The following is a 22296-nucleotide window of genomic DNA, read 5'->3' on the forward strand; positions in this document are numbered from 1 at the left end:
AAACGTCAAAGTTATTGAACACTAGCGCCTCTGGTGAAACGATCGCGCAAATCAAATGAAATTTGAATTGATCGTTAAATGCATGTGCCAAGCCGTTTTGAAGAGTGTTACGTCTGTTTGTCTGTGGTGTAAGAATAGTTGGACAACTAAATAAGGCGTCACGGCAATTTGGGTATTATAGTGGGGTCTTCAGTTATCCTTAGCCACTGGCTAACCAATCCGGAGACAGTGGGTTCGATTCCCGTTCCAGTAGGGAACATTTATTCGACACCGTGGACATAATCAGGCTTATTCTGCGCGGCGTGTAAGGTGAGACGGATGGTTTCGTCTCACGTGACGTGAGACGACTAAAACAAATCAAATAGGGCGAGTCGGCTTTGTCACCTCATTCGACTCGTCTCACACGCCGCGCAGAATAAGCCTGAATGTCCTTGCCTCACAATATACAAATTCATGCAGAGAATTCTTCAAAGCCCTTCAATTTATAACTGTGGAAGTGCTCAAAGAACACTACGTCGAAGCGAGGCTGGCCAAGTCCCAGTGGGGACGTAGAGCCATAAAGAAGAAGAAAGGTATAGTTCAAGAGATACGCTTGGTCAACGTTTAAGCACCACAGTTTCAAATTGTTATGCAATAATACGAATTCCAGTACTCTTAGAACGAAATTGTAGACTTATATTTGCGTCTCCCGGACATCTAGCAGCGACAAACTCTTACAATCTCGAATTATCCTATTCAACATCAGGTGATCCGTCAAAATCGTTAGGTAAGAGAAATATGTTAAACACCAAAGATCACTTTGCAAGCACTTTTCGAAGTAAAATTGCGGGATAGCGTAGCACCGCCAGCCGTTTCTCAATTCGCCAGGCAATATTCAAAACACCGCGGAGCAAAGAAAACGCGTGATAGACGGTATGGTCCACTGCAAGAATTTATTCTAGCCTGCTTACTCTCACGCGAAATTTGACGTTTGAGCGGTGTCGGCACCGCACAGCCTGCTATGACTCGGAGACGGCAAGGATTGGATTGACAAAAAACTGGAACACTTGGGACATGTGAAAATCACGCACGTGGTGGATGAAGACCTGGAAACAAGAAAGTAAGTCAAAATTGAAGAAACCTCGGCTATTGTTATGATTTCCGAAACGATAGAACATTTGAGCATCATCTTGGAATCTTAGAAAAGCTAGAGAAGCATATTAACCAACAACGGTCATTAAAATTTCAAATGATCTTCGCGCGTAATGTTCGAACACTGCGAATCGGATGGAAAATCACGCTGACGTGAAGTCGTCGCATTTCTCACGAGAATCACCGTCCACGTGAGGTGAGAGACTTTGTGCAACTGCTGCGGCGTGCATTCTCTCGCCACTTGCGCTCTCAGTCGTGAGTTTGTATTAACTCAAACGAATGACGATGATGACAATGACGGTGATGATGATGATGACGAACACCAGCTGTTCCGTGCGAAAAGCAACCAGAGAAGCATCACCAGCGGCATCCAACGCAGTATCTTGCGAGACCCCATCGGAGCTAGTTTCGAATCTGGTTTGCGCGTCGGAAGTCACAACGTGTTCAAGGCATTACATACCTTAATACCTATTCCGCGAGTGACGCATCGTGCCCGGAAGGTGCAACGACAAAACGGAGATTTTCTCATCCCAATAACGGAGACGTGTGAGGTCATTTCCTTCGCCAGTACTGTGTGCAGTGCAATTCGAGAAACAGTTATTGCTGCAGTCTAGTAATCCTTGGAAAAACAAAAAGGAGCACCAGATTAGGTCATCAGTGGCTAGACAGTAGGCGCCTGCTCCGATCGATTGTTTTCCTCCAGTGACCGAAAGAACGTAGCAGAGTTCAACGAACATGTTCAGCGGATTCACAGGTATACCTTATTGTTCGAACTCGACTGTGGTCACCACTCCCAGAAAAAAGAAACCACCAACTTATGCGGAGTCATATGGTATCGATTTTCTTCGCACGTTTCTGTCCAGTTTGAAATTACGCGTCATTTTAAAATCATTTTCGCCTGGCACCCTGACCATAAATTTAGAATCAAGTGGATTTTCAGTTTCACTTTTATTTCGGTTTGCGGAGATTTTTTCACCCGAATTGGCTTCCAAATCGGCACTCGACGAAAAACCGGTCCCAAAAAATGCAATAAAATTCAAACGTAGTAGCCTAGTAGGAATGTGTAGTGTGGAAAAATAGAGTAAGTTATTCATCACGCTTCAACTGGCTGGCCCGCTCGACTACTAGATGCGAGGCGCGGCGACGTTCGTTGTCTCCCGTCGCATCGTCGCTTGCTGCGCTTCCGCACGTACGCCTTGCGTGATACCACCCTGCCTCATGGCATGGTGAGGAAGATCATCAAGACCTAAGCAGGCGGTGCTGGCCGTTTTATTTTCCTCCTGTTTTCTTCGATGGATGACCTCGTAGTTCAAATATTTGTCATTTTACTTCACCGATGCGATGGTGGTGATAGTAATTTACTCAATTTGTAAACGGTGTGTCAATTACGATCATCTCTGGTTATTTCTGAAATATTTCCTTGTCTGTTCTTCTCTTCAATAATGCTTTCCGTAATGTAAAGGAGGTGCAAAATGTAAGTATATATTCGTCGTTTGTCAGAAGGATAAAATCTATCGCGATGCAGTCGAAACGTGACAAGCTTAATTTACTAGGATGACCAAAAATTGACAAAGAAAAAAAAATGACGAGTAATGAATTCGTTGAAACATCCGTTCGAAATACACAGTAGTAAACAAAGTGTCGTCCTTCACAGCTGGTTGCGTCTCTTCCGTGCCGAAGGAATTAGGAATGAGGTGGTGAATATTGATTAGTAGATGTGTTTAAACTGAAGAGTTAACAAAAAAATGAGTGTTTTTCAGAGCTTGTTTTCCTATTCCTGCAAATTGCTGAGTAAACAAATTTTAAAATGATACTTGGTCAAAGTAGTGTATATATTTTATCATAGTTACGATGAAATATCTGTGGCCATTCTCAAATCTAAGCAAGCATTGCGAACAGGAATGCCACTGGTAAGAAATGTTTATCGACACCATTTTTTTTTCATAAACTAAACAGGATTATAGAATGTTGATGCTCACGGATTGAAAATCGCGCAGAAAATGGTAGAAACTAAAAAATGTCATGACATTTTTCCCATGACATTGCGTGACATTTTTAACTTCCTTCCTTATTTTTTTTCTGAAATTCTGGTTTTTTATCACTAAGATAATATGAAAATCAGCAGAAAAATATTACAGAAATACATTTATAAGTCAATTTAAAGGTTAAGAGACGAACCAGCTCAGGGCTGAAGGTCTCAAAAATAAAGAAATCCATTTATTTTGGCGAATGATTTTTTTCACTTATTCATTCGTTTTTCTGTCACTGACATTTTTTACTGAGAAACAAAACTAGACCATAACTCCTGATTAAACTTCCAATCACCACAAAACTTGGGTATAGTAATTAATTGGAATACTAACCAGCTGTTCCATTTGTTCATTAAGTCGAATTTTGCGTTGGTTAACAGAAATTGATTATTTTACGATGTGCAAGAACATACTCATGACAAGGAATTGAATGAAAAAAGAGAGGCATACAACTGACAACGAATGTGGCGAAACACGAATGAAAAATGAGCCTGCCTTGTTTTCAAATTCTCCGTGCGTGTAAGCAGGATAGCACCAGAACAAGTAAAAAAACAAGAGTGTTTTTGGGGACTCACTGGACTCGCTTTGGTTTAGCTATCCACTCACTGTCCACACCCTCTTATGGGTCTCATTTTAGTTCAGCTACCCTCTCAGGGAACTCACTGTTTTCAGCTTACCCTCTCGAGGGATTCACTGGTTTTAGTTTACTCCTTCCAAGGGACTCACTGTTTTCAGCTTACCCTCTCAGAGGATTCGCTCTTTTCAATTACCCTCTCAAGGGACTCGTTTTGGTTCACCTACCCTCTCAGGGGACTCGTTTTGGTTCACCAACCCTCTCAGGGGACTCACAGTGTTCAGGTTACTCTCTCAGGGGACTCACTGTTTTCAGCCACCCTCTCAGAGGACCCGCTTTGATTCAGCTACATTCGCAGAGGACTGTTTGCTACCCTCTCAGGGACCTCACTGTTTTCTGCTTACTCTTTCAAGGAACTCGCTGTTTTCAGTTTACCCTTTCCAGGGAACTCACTGCTTCCAGCTACCTTCTTAGGGGACTGTTTTCAACTACTCTCTCAGGGAAGTCACTGTTTTCAGCTAACCCTTTCCAGGGACTCACTGTTTTCAGGTTACTCCCTGAAGGAACTCACTGTTCTCAGCTATCCTCATAGGGGACTTACTGTTTTCAGCTTACCCTCTCAGAGGCTCACTGTTTTTAGTTACCCTCTAAGGGAACTCGATTTGGTTGCGTTACCATCTCAATAATGAGGACTCATTGCTTCCGGCACACCCGCTCAGAGGACTCACGGAACTCACTGTTTTCAGCTTACCCTTTCAGGGATTCATCGTTCCAGAACTGTTTGTTATCACGTTTTCTCAAATAGTGAACGTTTCTCGGCAAGTCTTGCACGACAGCTAACGTTTTTTCGAGTTCCTCTTCTTCCAGCGGTACTGGCTCCGGTACAGCTACAGGTAGTCTTTTGTCTCACGCTTTATGATCAGGTGTTCGTTCTTCGTTATTATTCACATAACTGTCATCTTCAGTTATCGCCACGCAACGGTTCGGTATGGACAATGCAGACTTCTCATCAAAAATCACGTCCCAAGATATGGACAGCTTCCTCTTTTCAACATTCCTTATGAGATAACAGTTATTTGCGTATTATCACATTCTCGCATCCAGGATTAGAGATCTTAATTTGTCCAACTCAACGTCCTCCTATTCATCCTTTCGGCAACTCCATTTTGTTGTGGATTGCAGGGAACGATATACTGCGGTAACCTTGGCTTCATACTCGATAAAATGTTCCAACACCTCATCCTTCCAATTCAACAGATAGACCACAGTAGAATGCGTGTAGTCATCCGTAAATGTTACGAAGTACCGCTTCTGATTCCACGTATGCCAGACGAACAGCCCACATACATCCGTATGAATTAGCTCGAGAGGCCTCTGGGATTTCGACTTTTGCGCCTCCTCAAAGACTTTCTTCGACTGGTTTCCCGCTATACTTTGCAAATTCGGTTCTTAGTACCACTCAGTTTCCTCCCTTGGTCTTCACCATATCGTGCATCCACAACTTACGGAGATTGGCTTCACCAACGTGTTGGAAGCGTCTGTGCTAGAGTTCGAAGTCATCAGTTTTCGCTACCATTGTATTCTTCTCACGATTCCGCAGATGAACGTTCAGCTTGTACAAAGATCTTCCTCTCCTGCCACTTGATCTTTCGTCTTGATCAGGACCTTTCCGTCAACCGTCAGTTCAGCTCTCATCTACGTTCTACAGTCTACATTCCATCGACGCACCGGAGTCTACATACCATTCAATCTGCTTTCCGTCTTCAGAGCTTCCAACAACCAATGCTTCTTCACCACGACACGTGACAAAAAACGCAGTGTCCGCTTTCACACCGAATTTGGGTCGCCAATTGATCGGTCTACTAACTTGATGGCAATTCCTGTCGTCCGTTGATTTCTCCTTACTTTCAGATCGTTTATGGTATACTTTTCCTCAGTTATAGCACTTGAAGTATCATTTCTTGCTCACAAACGCCGATTTCGAACTTCCGGATGCGTCACACGTATTCTTGTTCGCTCGTCTTGTTTCCTCATCCAGAAGTTGCGTTCGCACAAATTCTAGCGTCAATCAATCCGGTTCTACAGTGTACAATGCCGTAACAAACGCGTCGTACGAAGAAGGTAACGCCAACAGGAGGTAACATAATGCATCTTGCTCATTAATCTTCTCTCCGCGAGCCTTCAGATCACGTAGCAGTTACAGTTTGTCAAAATGCAGGATTCCCTTTCCTCTAGGAATTACTATAGGATTTGCTCCGGGAATTCCTCTATAAATGCCTCCGGCAATTGCCCTAAGAGTTCCTCTGGGAATTCCTCTAGAAGTTCTTCTTGAGATGTTCTTTAGGATTTCATCCGGTAATTCCTCTAGGAGCACATCTCCGGTAATTCCTCTACAAGTTCTTATTCGAGTTCCTCCAGGAATTTCTTTACGAATTTCGTCGGGAACTCCTCTAAAAGTTCTTCCGGTAATTCATTAAGGAGTTCATCCAGAGATTCCTATAGGCGTACCTACCGGAAAATGTCTACGAGTCCCTCCGGGAATTCATATACGATTTTTCATGGGTATTCTTATAGGAATTCCTATAATTTGCACTGGAAATACCCATTGGCGTAGCTAGCTTATTCTTTTCTCTCACTCATTCTCCTAAACAACCACGAGAAAGAGAAGGATGAAAGAGGGGGAACAGGCCCCTTCTTGCATCCCGCTCTTTCTCGAGTTTGTTTAGGAGAGTGAGTAAGAAAAAAGAAAAAGCTAGCTACGCCAATGGAAATACCAGAAGTTTCTATTGGCGTAGCTAGGGGGGGTTCCAGGGGTGCCTGGCACCCCCTAGAATGAATTTGGCACCCCCTAGAATTTTTCCTTGATATTAGCCTAAAACTAAAACTTCACATGATAATTCCAACAATTATTAATGGAGCATTTGAACAAAACTAAAGCTACAAATGGAATGACTTCATGATTCATTTTACGTATTAGCGTTTTGGACTTATGTTATATAATTAAAGCACTAAAAATTATGTTTTTGCTGATTAATTAGTTTAGGATTATCCTGAGTCGCTATATGAAATGTGTATCGATTTTTCGGTTCTGGCAGTGGTCTGGGTGATTAATTTTAACCATTGACAATAAAACTGCACCGCGCTTGCGCTGTATACGACGAGCTTGGTTTTTTAATCAGCAATTTCATTGAAAATTTCGACACTGATTTTTCATTTGGGCCTAACTGACATTTTCGAGTTCTCTTCATCGATTCTCTCTTTGTGTTAACACAGAATGTGTATTGAGTTTTCCAAAGCTTTTTTGGTTTAAATGCGAAGAAGACGACTACATGTTGCTATAGAAACAAAAAGAATAATGATTTTGTTTGTTTTGATCAAGTTTTTAACGAAAGAGAGAGCCGACGAAGAGAAATCGATCAAGTAAGTTAGGCCCTTATGAAAAATCATTGTCGATTTGTTCTGAAATTTCAACGGCAACTCATCTGAATTTCCTTCTACAATTCGTTTTTCAGTTTCTTTGCAAACTTCTTTGGCAATTCCATGGTGATTTGTAGTTATTTATTATTTCATTTTATTTATAATTATTGCTTTCAAAAATTGCTTCGGCAATATGTCTATATTTTTTCAGCATTGTTTTTTTTTTTTGAATTTTATTCGGAAAATTCTTAGGGGATTCCTTTGGCTGCATCATCGATGATTTTTGCAGCGATTCCTTTGTGAATTACTTCGGTGTTCAGCACTTTCTTTGAACATTTCATTTGTTATTTGTGTGGGAAATCTTACAGTTATTCCTTTCTCATCTTCGGCAATTTTATTTCAAGCTTTTTCGTTAATTCCTCTGTAAAATCCCTAGGCAGTTAATTTGGAAGTTTCTCAAACAATTATTTTGGGAATTCCATGGGAATTAATTTCACAATTTCTTTTGTATATTCTTTGGGGATTTTTCGGTCATTCCTTTGCAAATTCTCTGACAGTTCCTTTGGAAACTCAAAAATTCACATTTTGCAACGAAATTGTGATTTCCCAAACAATAATTTTAAAACAAATTAATTTAAAAACAAAAATTTTAAAAAGGAGTTTTGGAATCTATTTGCAAAGAATTCTCGAATAAAAAACAACAAAGATATAACAAAAAAAAAATCCTAAAAAATTCCCACAGAAATGGCTGGATACATTCCATCAAAGTTACATAAAAAGTTTTCAAAACAGTGGCAACTGTTTTAGAAATTTCTTAGGTAATTTTGATCCAAATTTATCCAGCTTTTCATTTTGGGAATATCTCTTAGAAGAACTATTAAAGGCATTCCTGAAGAAATTATGGAAGCTTTTCGAAAAAAATGCGATCTGAACCAATGCAAAATTGAATTGCCGAAATATATTCCAAAGGGGTTACCGATGAAATTTCCATGAAACTTTCCACAAGTATTAAATACTTTTTTTTCTCGAAGGGATTCTCGAAAAAAATTTGGAATAAATTTTCAAAAAGTTGCTTGAAGAATTGCCTAAGAAATTGTCGGCGAAATTCTTAAAGGAATTATTGGCAAAACCATTAAAGGAATTTCTGATGGAATTACAGAAAGAATTCCAAAAGGAATTTCCGTAATTTTGAAAGAATTTCCGGTGATGTTTTCAAAGAAATTCCCGAGGGATATCTATAAGAAATTTGCCGAAGAAATTTCCAAAGCATTACCGAAAAAGTTCCCAAATCAATAATAGAGCCGTAGCGTGGTCCCATGGCGCCCTTGACAAGCGTCCATGTTGGCGCCCCACGACAAATTGACATTGTTAATTTGCTTAAATTTGTAGTTTTTCTTTTTATTCAAATTTTCTTCAAAAGTTATATTCTGATGTTTCGAAAAAACACATTTCCTTCGATTTTGTTTTTATTTTCTTATAGTTTTTTTTCATTCGTGTAATTTTGTAGGAATTTCAATTGGAGTCACCCATAAACTCTCCGAAATTTGCACATTTTGCATTTCAAGAATCTCACTAAGACCAGCTCAATAATTAGAAATAATATTTCAGATTCATAATATAAATACATTATGCATAATTTTCTACAGGAAATCTTACAGTATTTTTTTAAAGTTTTGTAAATTTTGTACTTAATTGAGTTTCACGGGATTTCAGGAATCGTCAAACGAACTTGTACTAATTTTCGGCCAGGAGAAATTTCTAAAGGAATCTCTACAGAGGTTTATGTTCTCTGGATGAATTCCTGCTGAAATCATTTGAATAAATTATGCAGAATCTCTAAAGGAGTTTAAGCAAAAATATCCAGAGGAATACAGGATGAAAATCCTGGAGAAATTTCAGCAAAAATTTCCAATTGAATTCATGGAGTAGCTCTTGCAGGAATTTCTGAAGCAATTTGTGAAGAAATGCCTGAGGGAATGCCTGTAAGAATATGTAAAGAACAACTGGAAGAATTTCTGAAATGTATTTGGAAGATTTTTTCAAGGAATCCCTGAAAAAGTTTCTCAAGTTTTTTTTTTGGAGATCTAGAAAAAAATCTCTAGAAGGTTTTATGAAGAAATCCTTAGAGGAAGTCGATGGAAGGCTTTCAAAAGAAACCATTAGAGATATTTTGGATGGAATCAAAGGCGATTTTTTACGGAAAATCTGGAAAAAAATTTAAATGAATTCCAAATTTACGGTTTCTGGAGGAGTTCATAAGGAAATTCATGAAAGGTTTCTTAGCACAATTCTAGCAGAAATATATGGAGCAATCCTTAGTAAACATGGAAGAGTTTCTAAGCGATGTGATAGATTTCTTGTTTTTAAAGAAATCTATAGATGACATTCAGAAGAAAACTTTAGTTGAATTTCTAAAGTAAGCCGTTAAAAAATAAAAAAAAACCTTGGAAAAATTTTGAAGGAAATCTTTGGATTTCTAACTGAATCTGTACAGGATTTTCTATTAGAAATTATGGCGGAATTACTGAAAAAATCTATTGAAGAGTTCTTAGGTTCTAATCCTTAAAGATACTTTTGCAGGAATCTCTAGAAGAGTTCCAAAGAAAACTTTGTAATTCTGAGAAATCGTAGAATATTATTCAATAAAATTCTTGGAAAGATATCGGGACAAGTCCTTTGGCTAATTTCTGGATAAACTCCTAGATAACTGCTGAAAGAATTTCTGATGGTATTTAGAAATTCCTTTGAGAAATTTCAAGAAAAATCTGCAGAAGAATTCTTTATTTCTCTGATACTTTTTCAAAACGACGTATAATACACACAAATCCTATGTTGATACGTAGTTTTGAAAAAGTATCCGAGATTTGTTTTTTTTAAGGATCTCTGAATGAGTTTCTGAGAGATTTTTAGAGGAATGCTTGAGGAATTTTTTAAAGCAATCTTTTGAGAAAACTTCTGAAAATTTTTGTGTAGGATTTTCTGAAGGCAACCTATTAAAAAATTCAAAAAAAAATATTTGGGAAAATTGATGAAGTAATTTCTGGAATATAAAAATTTTATTTTGGGGGATGGGAGTAAAAAAACTCAATGGTAGTTTTTTTTTGGGTGAAAACGACCTAAAAAAATCTGCTAGATTTGCAAGAGATTAAGCGCAAACAAGCATTCACTGGAAATAACAGTTGATTTTTTTTTTTCATTTAAAATACTTTTTAAACACTGAAAAATGTTCCATTAAATGCGAAGAAAATCTTCAAGCTTAACCTCAAGATCACACACCTAACCACAACTCTCTGTGTCAAGACCTTCCCCAGTGCCAATGTTTTGGAATTTTTACTAAACTGTCGAAAGCCTATTGATTATGTTTTGCTCAATAAAAAAAAACTAAAAAGTATCTAAATTCTAAGGTTATATAAATATTCAAAATAATCTAGAGAAATCTGACTTTTTGAAGAATGCGGAAGAACGTAAAAACATATGATCATTCTCAGATATTGTTAATGAAGAAATCTTGATAACATTCAAGTAAACATTAGCATACTCTTATTTCCTTCAAGCTTTAGGTTCTTTCGGCGCCCTTGACGGGGCCAACCTGACCAACCGTACGCTACGGCTCTGAGCAATAATCGGAGAGGTTTGCCGGATTGCCGGATAATTTTTCAGGAACTGTTAATGAAATTCTAAAGAAATTTTCGAAACAAGTAACATTGGAATTGCCGAATGTATTCTGAAAGAATCTGCTTTAGGAATTCCTTAAATTATTACTGAAGAAATCTAGAAGAAAACGGCGAAGTAAAACTGAATAGCACAGTTACAACATAAAAAAAAACGACGGATTTGCAAAGGAATTTGCGAGGAAGTTACTATTTAGTGTCATTGTCGAATGAATTACCAAAAAAACTGCTGAGGTAATTGAAAAATGCTTGAGAGAATACCTAATAAATCCGAATAATTTGTTGATGGAATTAAAAAAAGCCAACCAACTTCTCAAGGGTTTTCCGAAGAAGTTTCCATATGGTAATTATCGATGAAATTGTCAAAGGATGTGCCGAAAGGTATTTTGTGAAAAATCTAATTCCCAAAGGAATTGCCGAATTATTCAGTCAAGTTTTGGAACTTCCCAAAACGTGTGACTTGCTAACAGAATGCTGTAATAAGCTGAAATTTTGACACTGATTACTAATCAAAATTTTACCAATATTAAAATTTCAGCTTCATACAGCATTTCATCTGTATTGGTGTCTTTTACAAAAAGTTTGTAATTTGGCTCAAGAAAAATGCGTTGATGCCACCAACACGATTTGACGCAGTCGCGCACATCTATTTACGATTGCGATTAGATTTACGGGTTAGTTCTTCTCGCGCAGTATATTATTATACTAGGAAATTGAGGGTATATCGGTGTTTCCTTTTACAAAAAAAAAAAAACAAAAGTAAACTGGAAGCTTCTGAAACTGGCACCCCCTAGGCACCCCCTAGGAAAAAATCCTAGATACGCCAATGAATTGTTTCTTCCGAGGATTCCTCCAGGAGTTCCTCCGGTAATTTCTCTAAAATCTGCCGGGAATTCTTCTGGGAGTTCCTCCGGCGATTCCTGTAGTAGTTCCTACCAGAATTCATCTAAGAGTTCCTCAAGTAGTATCTTTAGGAGTTCTTCCGGTAAATCTTCCAAAAGTTTCCATGAATATTCCCCTTCTAGGAGTTCCACCAGGAATTTCTCAAAGAGTTCCTGTGAGAATTTCTCTAAGTGTTCCTCCAGGAATTCCTATAGGAGTTTATCCAGGAATTCCTCTACGACTTCGTCCCCGTCCGGGGATTCCTTAATGATTCTTTCCAGGAAGTCCTGTCTAGGAGGTCCACCGGGAATTCCTCTTGCAGTTCTTCCGTGAATTCCTTCAGGAGTTCATCCGGAAATTCATCTAGGACTACTTCCTGATATTCCTCTAGGAGTATCTCCTGCAATTCCTTTACGAATATCTTCGGGAACACCTCTAGGAGTTTCACCGGGATCTCCTCAAGAAGTTCCCTAGGCAATTTCTCTACTAGTTCTTATAGAAGTTTTGTTTTCTAGAAGTTACACTGGGTCCCATCCGAATTTCGTCCAAAGTTCCTCCAGCAATTCCTTTAGAAGTTCCTCCGATAACTCCTTTAAGTATTCCTCCAGGAGTTCCTTCCTTTTCTGGAATACTTCCAGGAGTTTCCCCGAACATTCTTCTAGGAGTTCTTCCATGAATTTTTAAGGACTATCTCGGGGAATTCTTCTAGGAGTTCTTTTAGGATCACGTCTAGGAATACTTCTAGAATACTTTTCAACTCAAACGCGAAGGGACGTCTTCAAGCTGCACTGCGGATGTTTAGGCTAGAAAAGAAGCAAAGTCTAAACAATCTAGAATCATCGTTATAAAACGACAAAATGAAGTTTGCGGTTCTCGCAGCTAATCCGAGTAGGCCGGTATTGAGTATATGATATGTTTATGATGAGTTACACCACAAGTGACACACGAAACGCGCTGCTTATGCGATCGAACTCGATGCGATGTGTGGGAGATTTTCTATTCACATTCGATAGATCAGTGACAGTCAGTGGAGGTACTCAAGCGAATAAAATAAACAAAAATGTCGCGACACAGCTATGATGTATACAACATGAGCCACACATTCACACCGATTCTTCTTCATTTTTGTATGAACGTGCCAGAGTGTGAATCCCATTGCCTCTTATTTCCTCCCAAGTTCGAAATGAATATTATTATTAAATGCTGATTCCCATTCGAATACCGTTTGATTCGTTCAGACTGGTTCAACCGTCATCATCATCATCGTCAAAACCGCGGTTGTATGAGGAGGATGATGTCATTTTTCGATGTGAGCAGAAGTCATCAAGGTCAACCAGCAAGGCAGGCCATGCCAGCCACAAGCCACAGCCAACGCCAAGACAACCGCGAGCGAAGCATGAAGCGAATATAGAATACCTACCTAATATTACATACAACTCACGACAAGTTATGGGATTCTCGTTTGTTTGAGAATGTTTGCGTATGCAACCGCGGCGCGTGATGACTGAAGTTGTTTTAGAAATACGTTGTCCATCATTTTTAGTTCGAACTGAACAATTATAACTCTGATGCCTTTGATTGTTTCATATAAAAAAAACTTAAACGCATTCTACACAAACTGGCTTTTATTACAGTCTGCAGGAATGCGATAATCAAAATTCCAACGTTCATCCAGACAGTAGTAGGCGAGCGAGCGAGAGCACGTACCCACGTTCAAACCGAGAACCGGCAACCGTCGGAGTGACGTTTGCTCACAAACATGCTTACATGATGATCGAAGAAACCGCACTAATCGATCTAGGAGATCTAATTTTACAATCTCAGAACCAGATCTTGAAACGCCGTTTTTTTCCTCGGCATGAGGCGTGAGGGTGTGTGCCATACCCGCAACTTTGAACGTTGTTGGTGGGAAAACGCACCGAGCACAGTCAAGTGCGATGTGATCTATTCACATTCACGTAGTAGGCTGGTCTAAGGAAATTCAAAAAGACGAGGCTGGGTGATAGTAGGCTGCGATTCACTGCGGTAGAGTGAAGAGAACACGCGCCTCTAATGACTGTTGAGCCGGTTAAGCTTTTCCCGTACACACCGGCGGAAAATGTTTTGCGACTGTATTAGCAAGAGGACTCACCTACGCCTACTGAGACTGAGCCGTTCGTAAACATTAGTACTGATGTGAAGGAAGGGCCATTGTCGGACGATTAGCGCCAATGATGATGACATCGCGACAATCATCATCAGCATCAGTGTCCGTCGTTGATTGTTAGTAAACACATTCCTGTAGCAATGTAGCCAGTGGTCAACACAATACCTGTATACAGCTAATGGCGCACTACTTTTTAGTTTGGTACAGGTTGATCGCTATAGTAACAGTCTGCTACGACAGTAGAGCAGTAGGCCATCTCTTGCTTTATTGCTTCTTACAATGTAATCAACGATGCACATTATAGCGTCCTTTATCAAATACTTGTTCGATTCTCCTGAATTTCATACGAAAATAAAACAAGAATATAAAAATGATGATGCATGTGCTGCTGTGGTAATGACGAATGACCAATGCTGCTGCATTAGTGATTTGCAAATTAAGGTATGGTGATGTCATATCGCGTCATCAACATAAGCTAATTCGTAATCGATTGTTCAAATTGCCAAGCAAATGCTATTTGTTCAACTCCACGAGCTTGCAAGGTACAGTTGAACACATCAGAATCGAGTGATGTTTGATGTTATCGAAAGATTTGAAGAATAATCATTTAGAAGAGCTTCATTTGTTACGAAAATGTTGTTGAAATTCATGGAACATTTCCAATATTACAGTGATGACTCGATTTTTTCTACTCCTGGTTGCACTTTGGGCTGACAAAATCGGAGCTTCTTTGTATCTTTCCTGAGTCAAATTTTCACCCTGAAAAATTATGATAGGTCCGTCAAAATATCAACGACTGAGAGGGAGGGATGTAGTGCTTTAGTATAACAATGTTCTTTGGCTTTTTACTGCTGAATTATTACATCTTCTGCTTAATTTTGACATAACATCAACTGGAATCCCAAACGACATGACAGTAGACGGCAGTGGAAGTAGATCCGATTTCATTCCCAAGAAACATAATAAGCTGAACAACAGCTTTTTAAGCTAAAGTTTGCTTAAGAGTGGTTTGTTCAACTCTTGTTCAGCGAAAATGTTTGTTGGGTTGTTCCGCTTTGTGAAAATTGGAATCCAGAAACTAGAGGGGCCCAGATAGACCGCCTCGGCACGGGTATTCAGCATGACCATGCTGAGGGTGACGGGTTCGATTCCCGGTCGGTCCAGGATCTTTTCGTAAAGGAAATTTACTTGACTTCCTTGGGCATAGAGTATCTTCGTGCCTGACACACGATATACGTATGCAAAATGGTCAAAGCTGAGAAGCAGGCTTTGTCCCAATGAGGACGTTACGCCAAGAAGAGAGAGAGAGAGGAATCCCCACAGGAAAAACTTAGAAGAAGTACTTAGAGAAATCCCTTGAGGATTCTTTGAAGAAATCAGTTGAGCTTTTCTTGGAAAAACTCCTTGAAGGGACACTGGACGAATCTCTGCAAAATTTCTTGAGAAATAGCTAAAGGAATCCCTTACGGAACCCCGGAAGAGAACCACTAATTATGAATTATAAATAATTATGAATCCATTGAATTCCCCCGGAACCCCTTAAGAATTCTTCCCGACTCTTCTGACCTCCTGTTCTTCCACAATCTTCCAAAAACCTCTAAAACTTCCCAGAATCTCCTGAATCTTCATGAAAGCCTCTCATAGGCCCCTTCAATCCCCATAAAACCTCACAAAGCTTCTCGGAACCACCCGGAAGTACCCTAAAGCTCCACTGACATCTCTTGAAAACCTCGAGAAACCTTGAAACTCCCTAGAACGTTCTGAAGCTCCCCTTAACCATTTGGGGACGGAAGGTTCATAGGGTCATTATTAACTCGCCTTCTATGATGAGCTGTATAAAACCAGGGACAATAGATAGCTGTATTGTTTTTATGGAAAAGTGTTACCACTAGATGATAACAGTTAGGAAACATATCAGAGATAATATTCAGTTACACCAAAACTTCCCGGAGCTCCAGAACATTTATAGATTTTCAGTTCTAGGACAACTATCTTGAACCTGTTGAAAGGATTCTTAAGAAGGTAGGATTCAATAGAAAAAATGTTGAGATATTCTGAAGGAATTCTTGGAGTTCCAAGTAACTCCGAAAACCTTGTTGAAATCGCTCTAGAAAATCTCACAAAAGCTCCCAGCAATACCTACTGATTGTGATTACGGAATAACTCAAGATTTTTCATAGGATTTATCTAGGATTTCTTCAAAAATTTTCTGTGAAATTCTCCCAGAAGTTTTCTCCGAGATTCCTTCAGAGACTTCTTCTTTCTTTCCGAAATTCTACCAAGAGCTTCTGGAATTGTCCAGGAAGTTTTTCCGCAATTCATCCATAAGTTCCTCTCAACATTTTCCAAGAAATTATATCCGAGATGCCCCCTGGAGTACCTTCTGAGATTCCTCTAGAAGTTCAAGGATTCCTTGAAAAGTTTTTTTTTCTGCGATTCCCAGAATGCATTTTCAGATAGAAGCACAGACAAACAGACATACTACTCAAATCTCAATCATCGCACGGTTTAACGGTCATTTTGAAAATATAGTGTGGTTCGGACTGTGCTCGCATGTGTCATGGTGGCGTTGCTGTGCCTACATCACCGCGACGCCGATCAATGTTTACCTAAAATGGCTCAATCATGAACCTTCATTCGTTTTATGAATGGATGACGCCACGGGGGAGTCGTCACCTGCTAAATTGTTACATCGAGCCGAGGGAAACAACACCTGCAAATGAATGCTTCGGATTGAGCATTATAGAGGGTGCTAGTGAGGTGCCAAACGATGTTTTTGAAACAAATTTCTTCCAAGTAATATGTCAGTTTGTCTGTGATACAAGTATTGACTCGACTCTTTGTAAAAACCCAGAAGAAACTCTTGGAAGAATTCCTTACAAAAATTTTACTGGGTGGATTCTTTAAGAAGTTGCTGGAGGAATTTCTTAAGAAAGGTTGTTCTGTAAAAATTTATTAAAATCGAAAAGCTAACAAAAACTCAGAAGATTCCCTTACGGAACACCTGGAATAATTTCATTAAAAGAATCATAAAAAACATCTGAAGAAATTCCGTTACAAACTCCTGGAGGATTTACACTAGGAACATCTTGGAGAATTCTACAATCAACTTTCAGAGCAATTCAAGCAGAATCTGTAGAAATTGCAGTAGAAGCTTGGAGAAATCAAACAAGAATCTGCAGAAATCGCAGAAGGAGCTGCTGGAGAAATCAAAGAATGAACATCCCTTACAGAATTCATCAATCCTCCAGGAATTGCTTCTGGGATTTCTCAGAGAATTTTTTGTAAGATTCATCCTGAGAATCATTCCTGGATTCATCTAGATGTTCCTTCTGTGATTATTCTAGGAGTTCCTTTTGGGATTTCTCAAGTAGTTTCATTAGAGATTCCTTTAGGAGTTCCTCCTGAGATTCCTCCATTTGAGGATTCTTCTGAGTTTCTGAGGGTTCCTCTAGCAGTCTTTCACGAGTTCCTCCTATATTTCCTTCCGGGCTTCTCCTAGGAGTTTCTTCCATAGTGAGCCAGCAGTTCCTTATGGGATTCCTCCAGGAGACTTGTTTTGAATTCCTCAAAGTGTTCCGGTTGTAATTCCTCTTGAAGATTCCTTCTCATGAGATTCACCAATGAGCTCTTTTTTAAGATTCCTTCAGGAGTTTTTTCACCAGTTCCTCCTGGAGTTCTTTCGGGGTTTCTCCAGGAGGAACTCCTTTCTGAGATAAACAAGAAGTTTCTTCCACGATCTCTCCAGGAGTTACTTCGTCGGTTCCGGCCGGTGCCCCTTCTGAGATTTCTGCTTGAATTCTTTCTAAGATTCGTCCAGTATTTTCTTCTGTGATGAATCCAAGAGCTCCATCTGAAATTCCTCCAGGAATTCTTTTTCGGTTTCCTTCCTGGATTGTTATAGGCCTTCCTTCTGAAATTCCTCTAGAAATTCTTTCTGGGGATTCCGTAGGAAATTATTTCAGGAATACTCCTGGAACTTCATCCGGGATGCCTCTAGGATCCTAATAGCATTCCTCCAAGAGGGCCTTCATTGGTTCTTCCCATAAAACCTTCTGGAGGAGTTACCCGAAGGAATTCCTGGTAGAATATTCGCAGGACTTTATTGGGAAATTCCCTTTGGAATATCTGGAGAAATCCCTGAAAGAATACCTGGAGAAATATGCGGAGGAATTCCTAGTGGAATTCCTGAAAGAATACATGGAGGAATTCGTAGAGGAGTTCTAGCAGGAGTCCCTGATAAATTCTCGACAAAAAATCGGGATGAATCCTGGAGAAATGAAGGAATCTCAAAGAATTTCTGTGGGAATCCTAGGAGAGGTCTCTGCAGGAGTTCTTAGAGAAATCACAGCAAGAATAACTGGAAGAATCCCAATCGTAGTTTCCAACAGGAATCGCAGGAGAAATCTAAATAAGTAAACTTAAAAGAAATATCTGCAGAAATCCTTGGAGGAATTTCTTTTAAACTTCACCATAGGTCATCAGATGAACTCTTGGGTGAATCTCAGTAGGAATTTCTGGGTAAATCCGGACAGGAATTGTTGGAGCAATTCTAGCAGGCATTCCTTGAGCAATCCCATGAAGTATTACTGTAGGAATCCCAAAAAATGCTAGTGGATTAACCCATAGCGGAATCCCTGGACACCTGGCATCTCTGTATCGCGAATTTTTTGCATTTTGCCACTGAGACTTCAGTATCTAGTAGATTAGATCAATAATTTAGATACAGTATCCAGTAGATCAGGAATTTCTTAAGGTGTCTTTTTAGATTTTCTCCCGGCAACCCTTCGGACCCGGATCTTCCGGACTTCCTACAAGATTTTTCCCAGGTTTGCTCTGTTGATACCTCCCGAGATTGCTTCTTTTTTTTTGAGATTCCTTTAGGGATTCCTCTCAAGATGCATTCTGGGATTCATACCGTAATTCATTTAGAAGTTTCTCCAGAGATTCCTTTCGAAATTCCTTTATTGGTTTATCCTGGGATTCCTTCCGAAATTCTTTCAAGTATTTCTCCCGAGATTCATTTAGATCATTCTTTTTTTTCCAGGGATTTTTCCAGAACATTTTTTTCGGAATTCTTTCATTGATTCATCTTGTGATTCTTTTATGTATTTATCTTTCAGCATTTTTTCCTGGGATTTTTTTTTTGCGATTTCCCTTGATATTTCTGTCGGGATCCTTTAGATCTTTTTCCTGCAATTTCTTTGGAGATTCTTCCACGATTTTGTCGAATATTTCTCCAGGAAATTTTTCTGGAATTCCTACATGAATTCCTCACATAATTCCTTCATTGATTGCTTTCGGGATTCCTTCAAGAATATTTTTCGGAGTTCCACCAGGAATTTCTTTCGAGATTCTTACTGAGGTTTCTCCCTTGATTTCTTTTGGAATCTTTCTCGAGTTTCCTTTCAGGATTCACTAAGATTCCTTTCGGCACACTTTCAGGTATTCCTTCTAAGATTCATGTAGAAATTACTTTGGGGACTTCTCCTGGGTTTCACGGATTCCTTCAGAGATTTTTCCCACAATTACTTGATTGATTCTTCTCGGATTTTTAAGGGATTCCCATGATATTTTCTAAAATTGTTTCTAAGATTTTTTAGATATGTTCTCCAGAAATCCTTTCTGGATTCATTCATGGATTTCTACCAATATTTCTTCCTAGATTGGTCTTGTGGTTCCTTCCGAAATTATAAAAGAGATTCCTCCAGGACTCCTTTAAGATGTTTTGCAGGGATTGCTCTAGGATTCTTTCATACATCGCTTCTGGATTTTTTTCGGGGTTTCTGACAAGATTCCTCGTGGCTTCTTTCAGAGATCCCCTTGCAGAGATTGTCTCGGGATTCCTCCCAGAGTTCCTCACGGGATTCCTCCCGAAATTTCTCTCGGAATTCTTTTGAGAATTTGTCCCATGATTCTCTCAAATACTCCTCCTAGCATTTCTCGCGGGAGTTTTCTTAAGATTTGATTCCTCAAAATAATAACTCATGTTAGGAATACTTCAGGTATGGATTCTTGGAGATTTTCTGAAGATTCAAGCAGAAGGCTTCCGCAAACTTTCTTGAATATTGTGAAAACATGTTGAAATGCTTTGGAATCATTTAGACGAACAATCTTGAAAGATTTTGGAAACAATTTTCGAATTACCAATCGTTATACATCTAAATATTCTTTTTCGCCAGCTTCCCTGAAGAACCTCGGCAGCAAGGCCGAAGGTCTCTTCGACAAGAAGAAAAAGGAAGCCCAGGACATGGCCAACGAGAAGGTGCAAACGGCCCAGAGCATGGCCGAGGATCAGGCCAAAAAGACCCAGGATGCCTTCAACCAGACCAAACAGGAAGCGGAGAGCTTGGCCAGTTCGGCCAAGAGCGAAGCCGAAGCCACCAAACAGCAGGCGGCGGCCGTTGCCGAAGGAACCGCCCAGGCCGCTGGCACGCTGATGGACCACGCCAAGCAGGCCGCCGAGAATGCCGCCCAGCAGAGCGCCCAGGTGGTCGAGAAGGCCATCGAAGACCAGATGAAGGTCGCCGAGGAGAAGATCGACGAGGGTGAGTGATGCAGGATAAACAGAAATTTGGAAAGATGACTGACAACTTTGGTATTGCAGGCATGAAGACCGTCAGTAACGAGGTGGATAAGAAGCTTCAAGATGCTAACAAGTACGCCGATGAAAAACGTGGAGAATTGGTTCAGGTGAGTTACTTCTGAAGTATTCTCGTTGTAGATATTAGGTTTTAACATTTCAAATGTTTCTTAACTTCATCAGAACGTCAACGATGGCGTCGCCAAGGCTCAGGAAACGGCCACGTCAACGGCTACCAACCTGCTGGGTAAAATGAACCTTGGAAAGTAATTGAACTACCTTGTTCTGTACCCACCTTGTCCTGCGTGAACCGAACCCAAGATTCAAACCTTTGAATCTCCAACAATGATATTACTTTTAGGAAAAAAGATAATCTAATCATGATCTAATGATATAAACTACTTGTTACCGTTAGGGTAAATGCAGCTTCATATTATATCTTTAAGAACTTTTACTATTACGAAACAAAACAAAAACTTTTGAAGTTAATCTACACAAAAACACACGAAACAGAAACATACAATGCACAGAAAAAAAAAACACGTTTAACCATTTTTGCGCTTTTCTAAGCGACGACAAGTTCAAAGCAAAAGGCCTTAAATTCAATCGTTCAAACTGAAATTATACGAGAATCTCACCCGCCAGAAGCCTCGAAGCTAGCAAAATACGTGATGCAGAAGATAGATAGATCAAACAACATTTCGCTAAAGCGCCAGGCAGCATACCAACAACGTCTCTTAGAGATCTGTTTTCGATCGTTGAATCAAATTTTTCGCGAAAGCGCAACACGGCGCGAATTTTAACTTTTGAAAAGTTTATAGAACAATCGTCAATCAATACGCAACACCACGGGAAGACGGGAGAAGGATTTCTACACAGAGTTCTACGACGAAGGGAAATTTCGCATTTGCGAACGGAATTCGAGAGCTTTTTCGTCCAATATTTACTTCTTTTTTCGATACAAATTGTAGATTTTAGAGCAGATGCTGGAAGAATCCGCTAAAAGCGGCGATATATGATGTTGAAATAAATGTTACCAAACCAACGAATGTATGTGTACTCACTGAATGATATCCGAATGTCATATTAAAATTGAAAACAGCACGTTCTAACAATTTGAAGTCTGGTAACAGACAAACAGACGTAACTCTTAGAGAAAATTCATCAAACACTTTTGACCGGTGTCTTTTTCTTGAGCGCACTGCCACCTGTTGGTAGAACCGCGCGAGACACAGTCGGCCATGATGGATTTGGAATCGACGTTTGGCGAACACGCACACCACTATACAAATCGCCTGTAATTTTCGTTTGCATCATTAAGCAACGTGTACACTGGCAAACGTCAAAGCGATCGAACACTAGCGCCTCTGGTGGAAGGATCGCGCAAATGAAATGAAATTTGAATTGATCGTTAAATGCATGTGCCAAGCCATTTTGAAGAGTGTTACGTCTGTTTGTCTGTGGTCTGGTCATTGAAGCTTTGGTAAGTTTTTTTTCTATTGTTTTAGACAAAGTTTGCAGAAGGCTATTATTAAGAACTGCTAATGAAATTCAAATAGAATTTCAGGGTGCCATTCAAATACGTAACTCTTAGAACTTTTTTTTTTAATTTTTCATTTTATTTATTATTTATCATCCACATCTCTCCAGAAATTTCTTCAAAGATTCTTCGAGAAGTATTCAGTGATTCCTGCAAAAGATCCACCAGGGATTCCTCTAGAAAATTTTTCAGAAATGCCTCCAGAAGAGGTTTCATCATTGTTTTCTGTTTCAGAAGATCTCTCAGGAAGATCTCGACAGGAGTGCATTCAGGGAGAGCTCCAGGAGTTCCTTCAGAAATTCTTTCGGGAGGATTTATGGAT

The 22296-nt window shown here is 39.6% G+C and overlaps 2 protein-coding genes across 2 annotated transcripts in view; one reads left to right on the top strand and one right to left on the bottom strand.

Moving 5' to 3' along the window:
* The window catches only part of LOC109425914 (PR domain zinc finger protein 5), a 94757-nt gene that overhangs the window by 51343 nt on the left and 21118 nt on the right, over positions 1 to 22296 (bottom strand). The window lies entirely within an intron of this gene.
* LOC109425911 (signal recognition particle receptor FtsY) lies at positions 1495 to 21479 on the top strand. Its single transcript, XM_019701284.3, has 4 exons — positions 1495 to 1885; positions 20034 to 20399; positions 20459 to 20544; positions 20618 to 21479. The coding sequence occupies exons 1-4, from the start codon at positions 1867 to 1869 to the stop codon at positions 20702 to 20704; spliced, it is 558 nt and encodes a 185-aa protein (XP_019556829.1). The 5' UTR covers positions 1495 to 1866; the 3' UTR covers positions 20705 to 21479.

Source organism: Aedes albopictus, chromosome 3, assembly GCF_035046485.1.
Source record: "Aedes albopictus strain Foshan chromosome 3, AalbF5, whole genome shotgun sequence".
Classification (NCBI taxonomy): Eukaryota; Metazoa; Arthropoda; class Insecta; order Diptera; family Culicidae; genus Aedes; species Aedes albopictus.

Excerpts from the sequence above, each read along its gene's own strand:
- LOC109425911 (XM_019701284.3), top strand. Across the intron at positions 20,400-20,458 it reads CGAGGAGAAGATCGACGAGG|GCATGAAGACCGTCAGTAAC; the intron begins GTGAGTGATGCA and ends TTGGTATTGCAG. Across the intron at positions 20,545-20,617 it reads AACGTGGAGAATTGGTTCAG|AACGTCAACGATGGCGTCGC; the intron begins GTGAGTTACTTC and ends TAACTTCATCAG.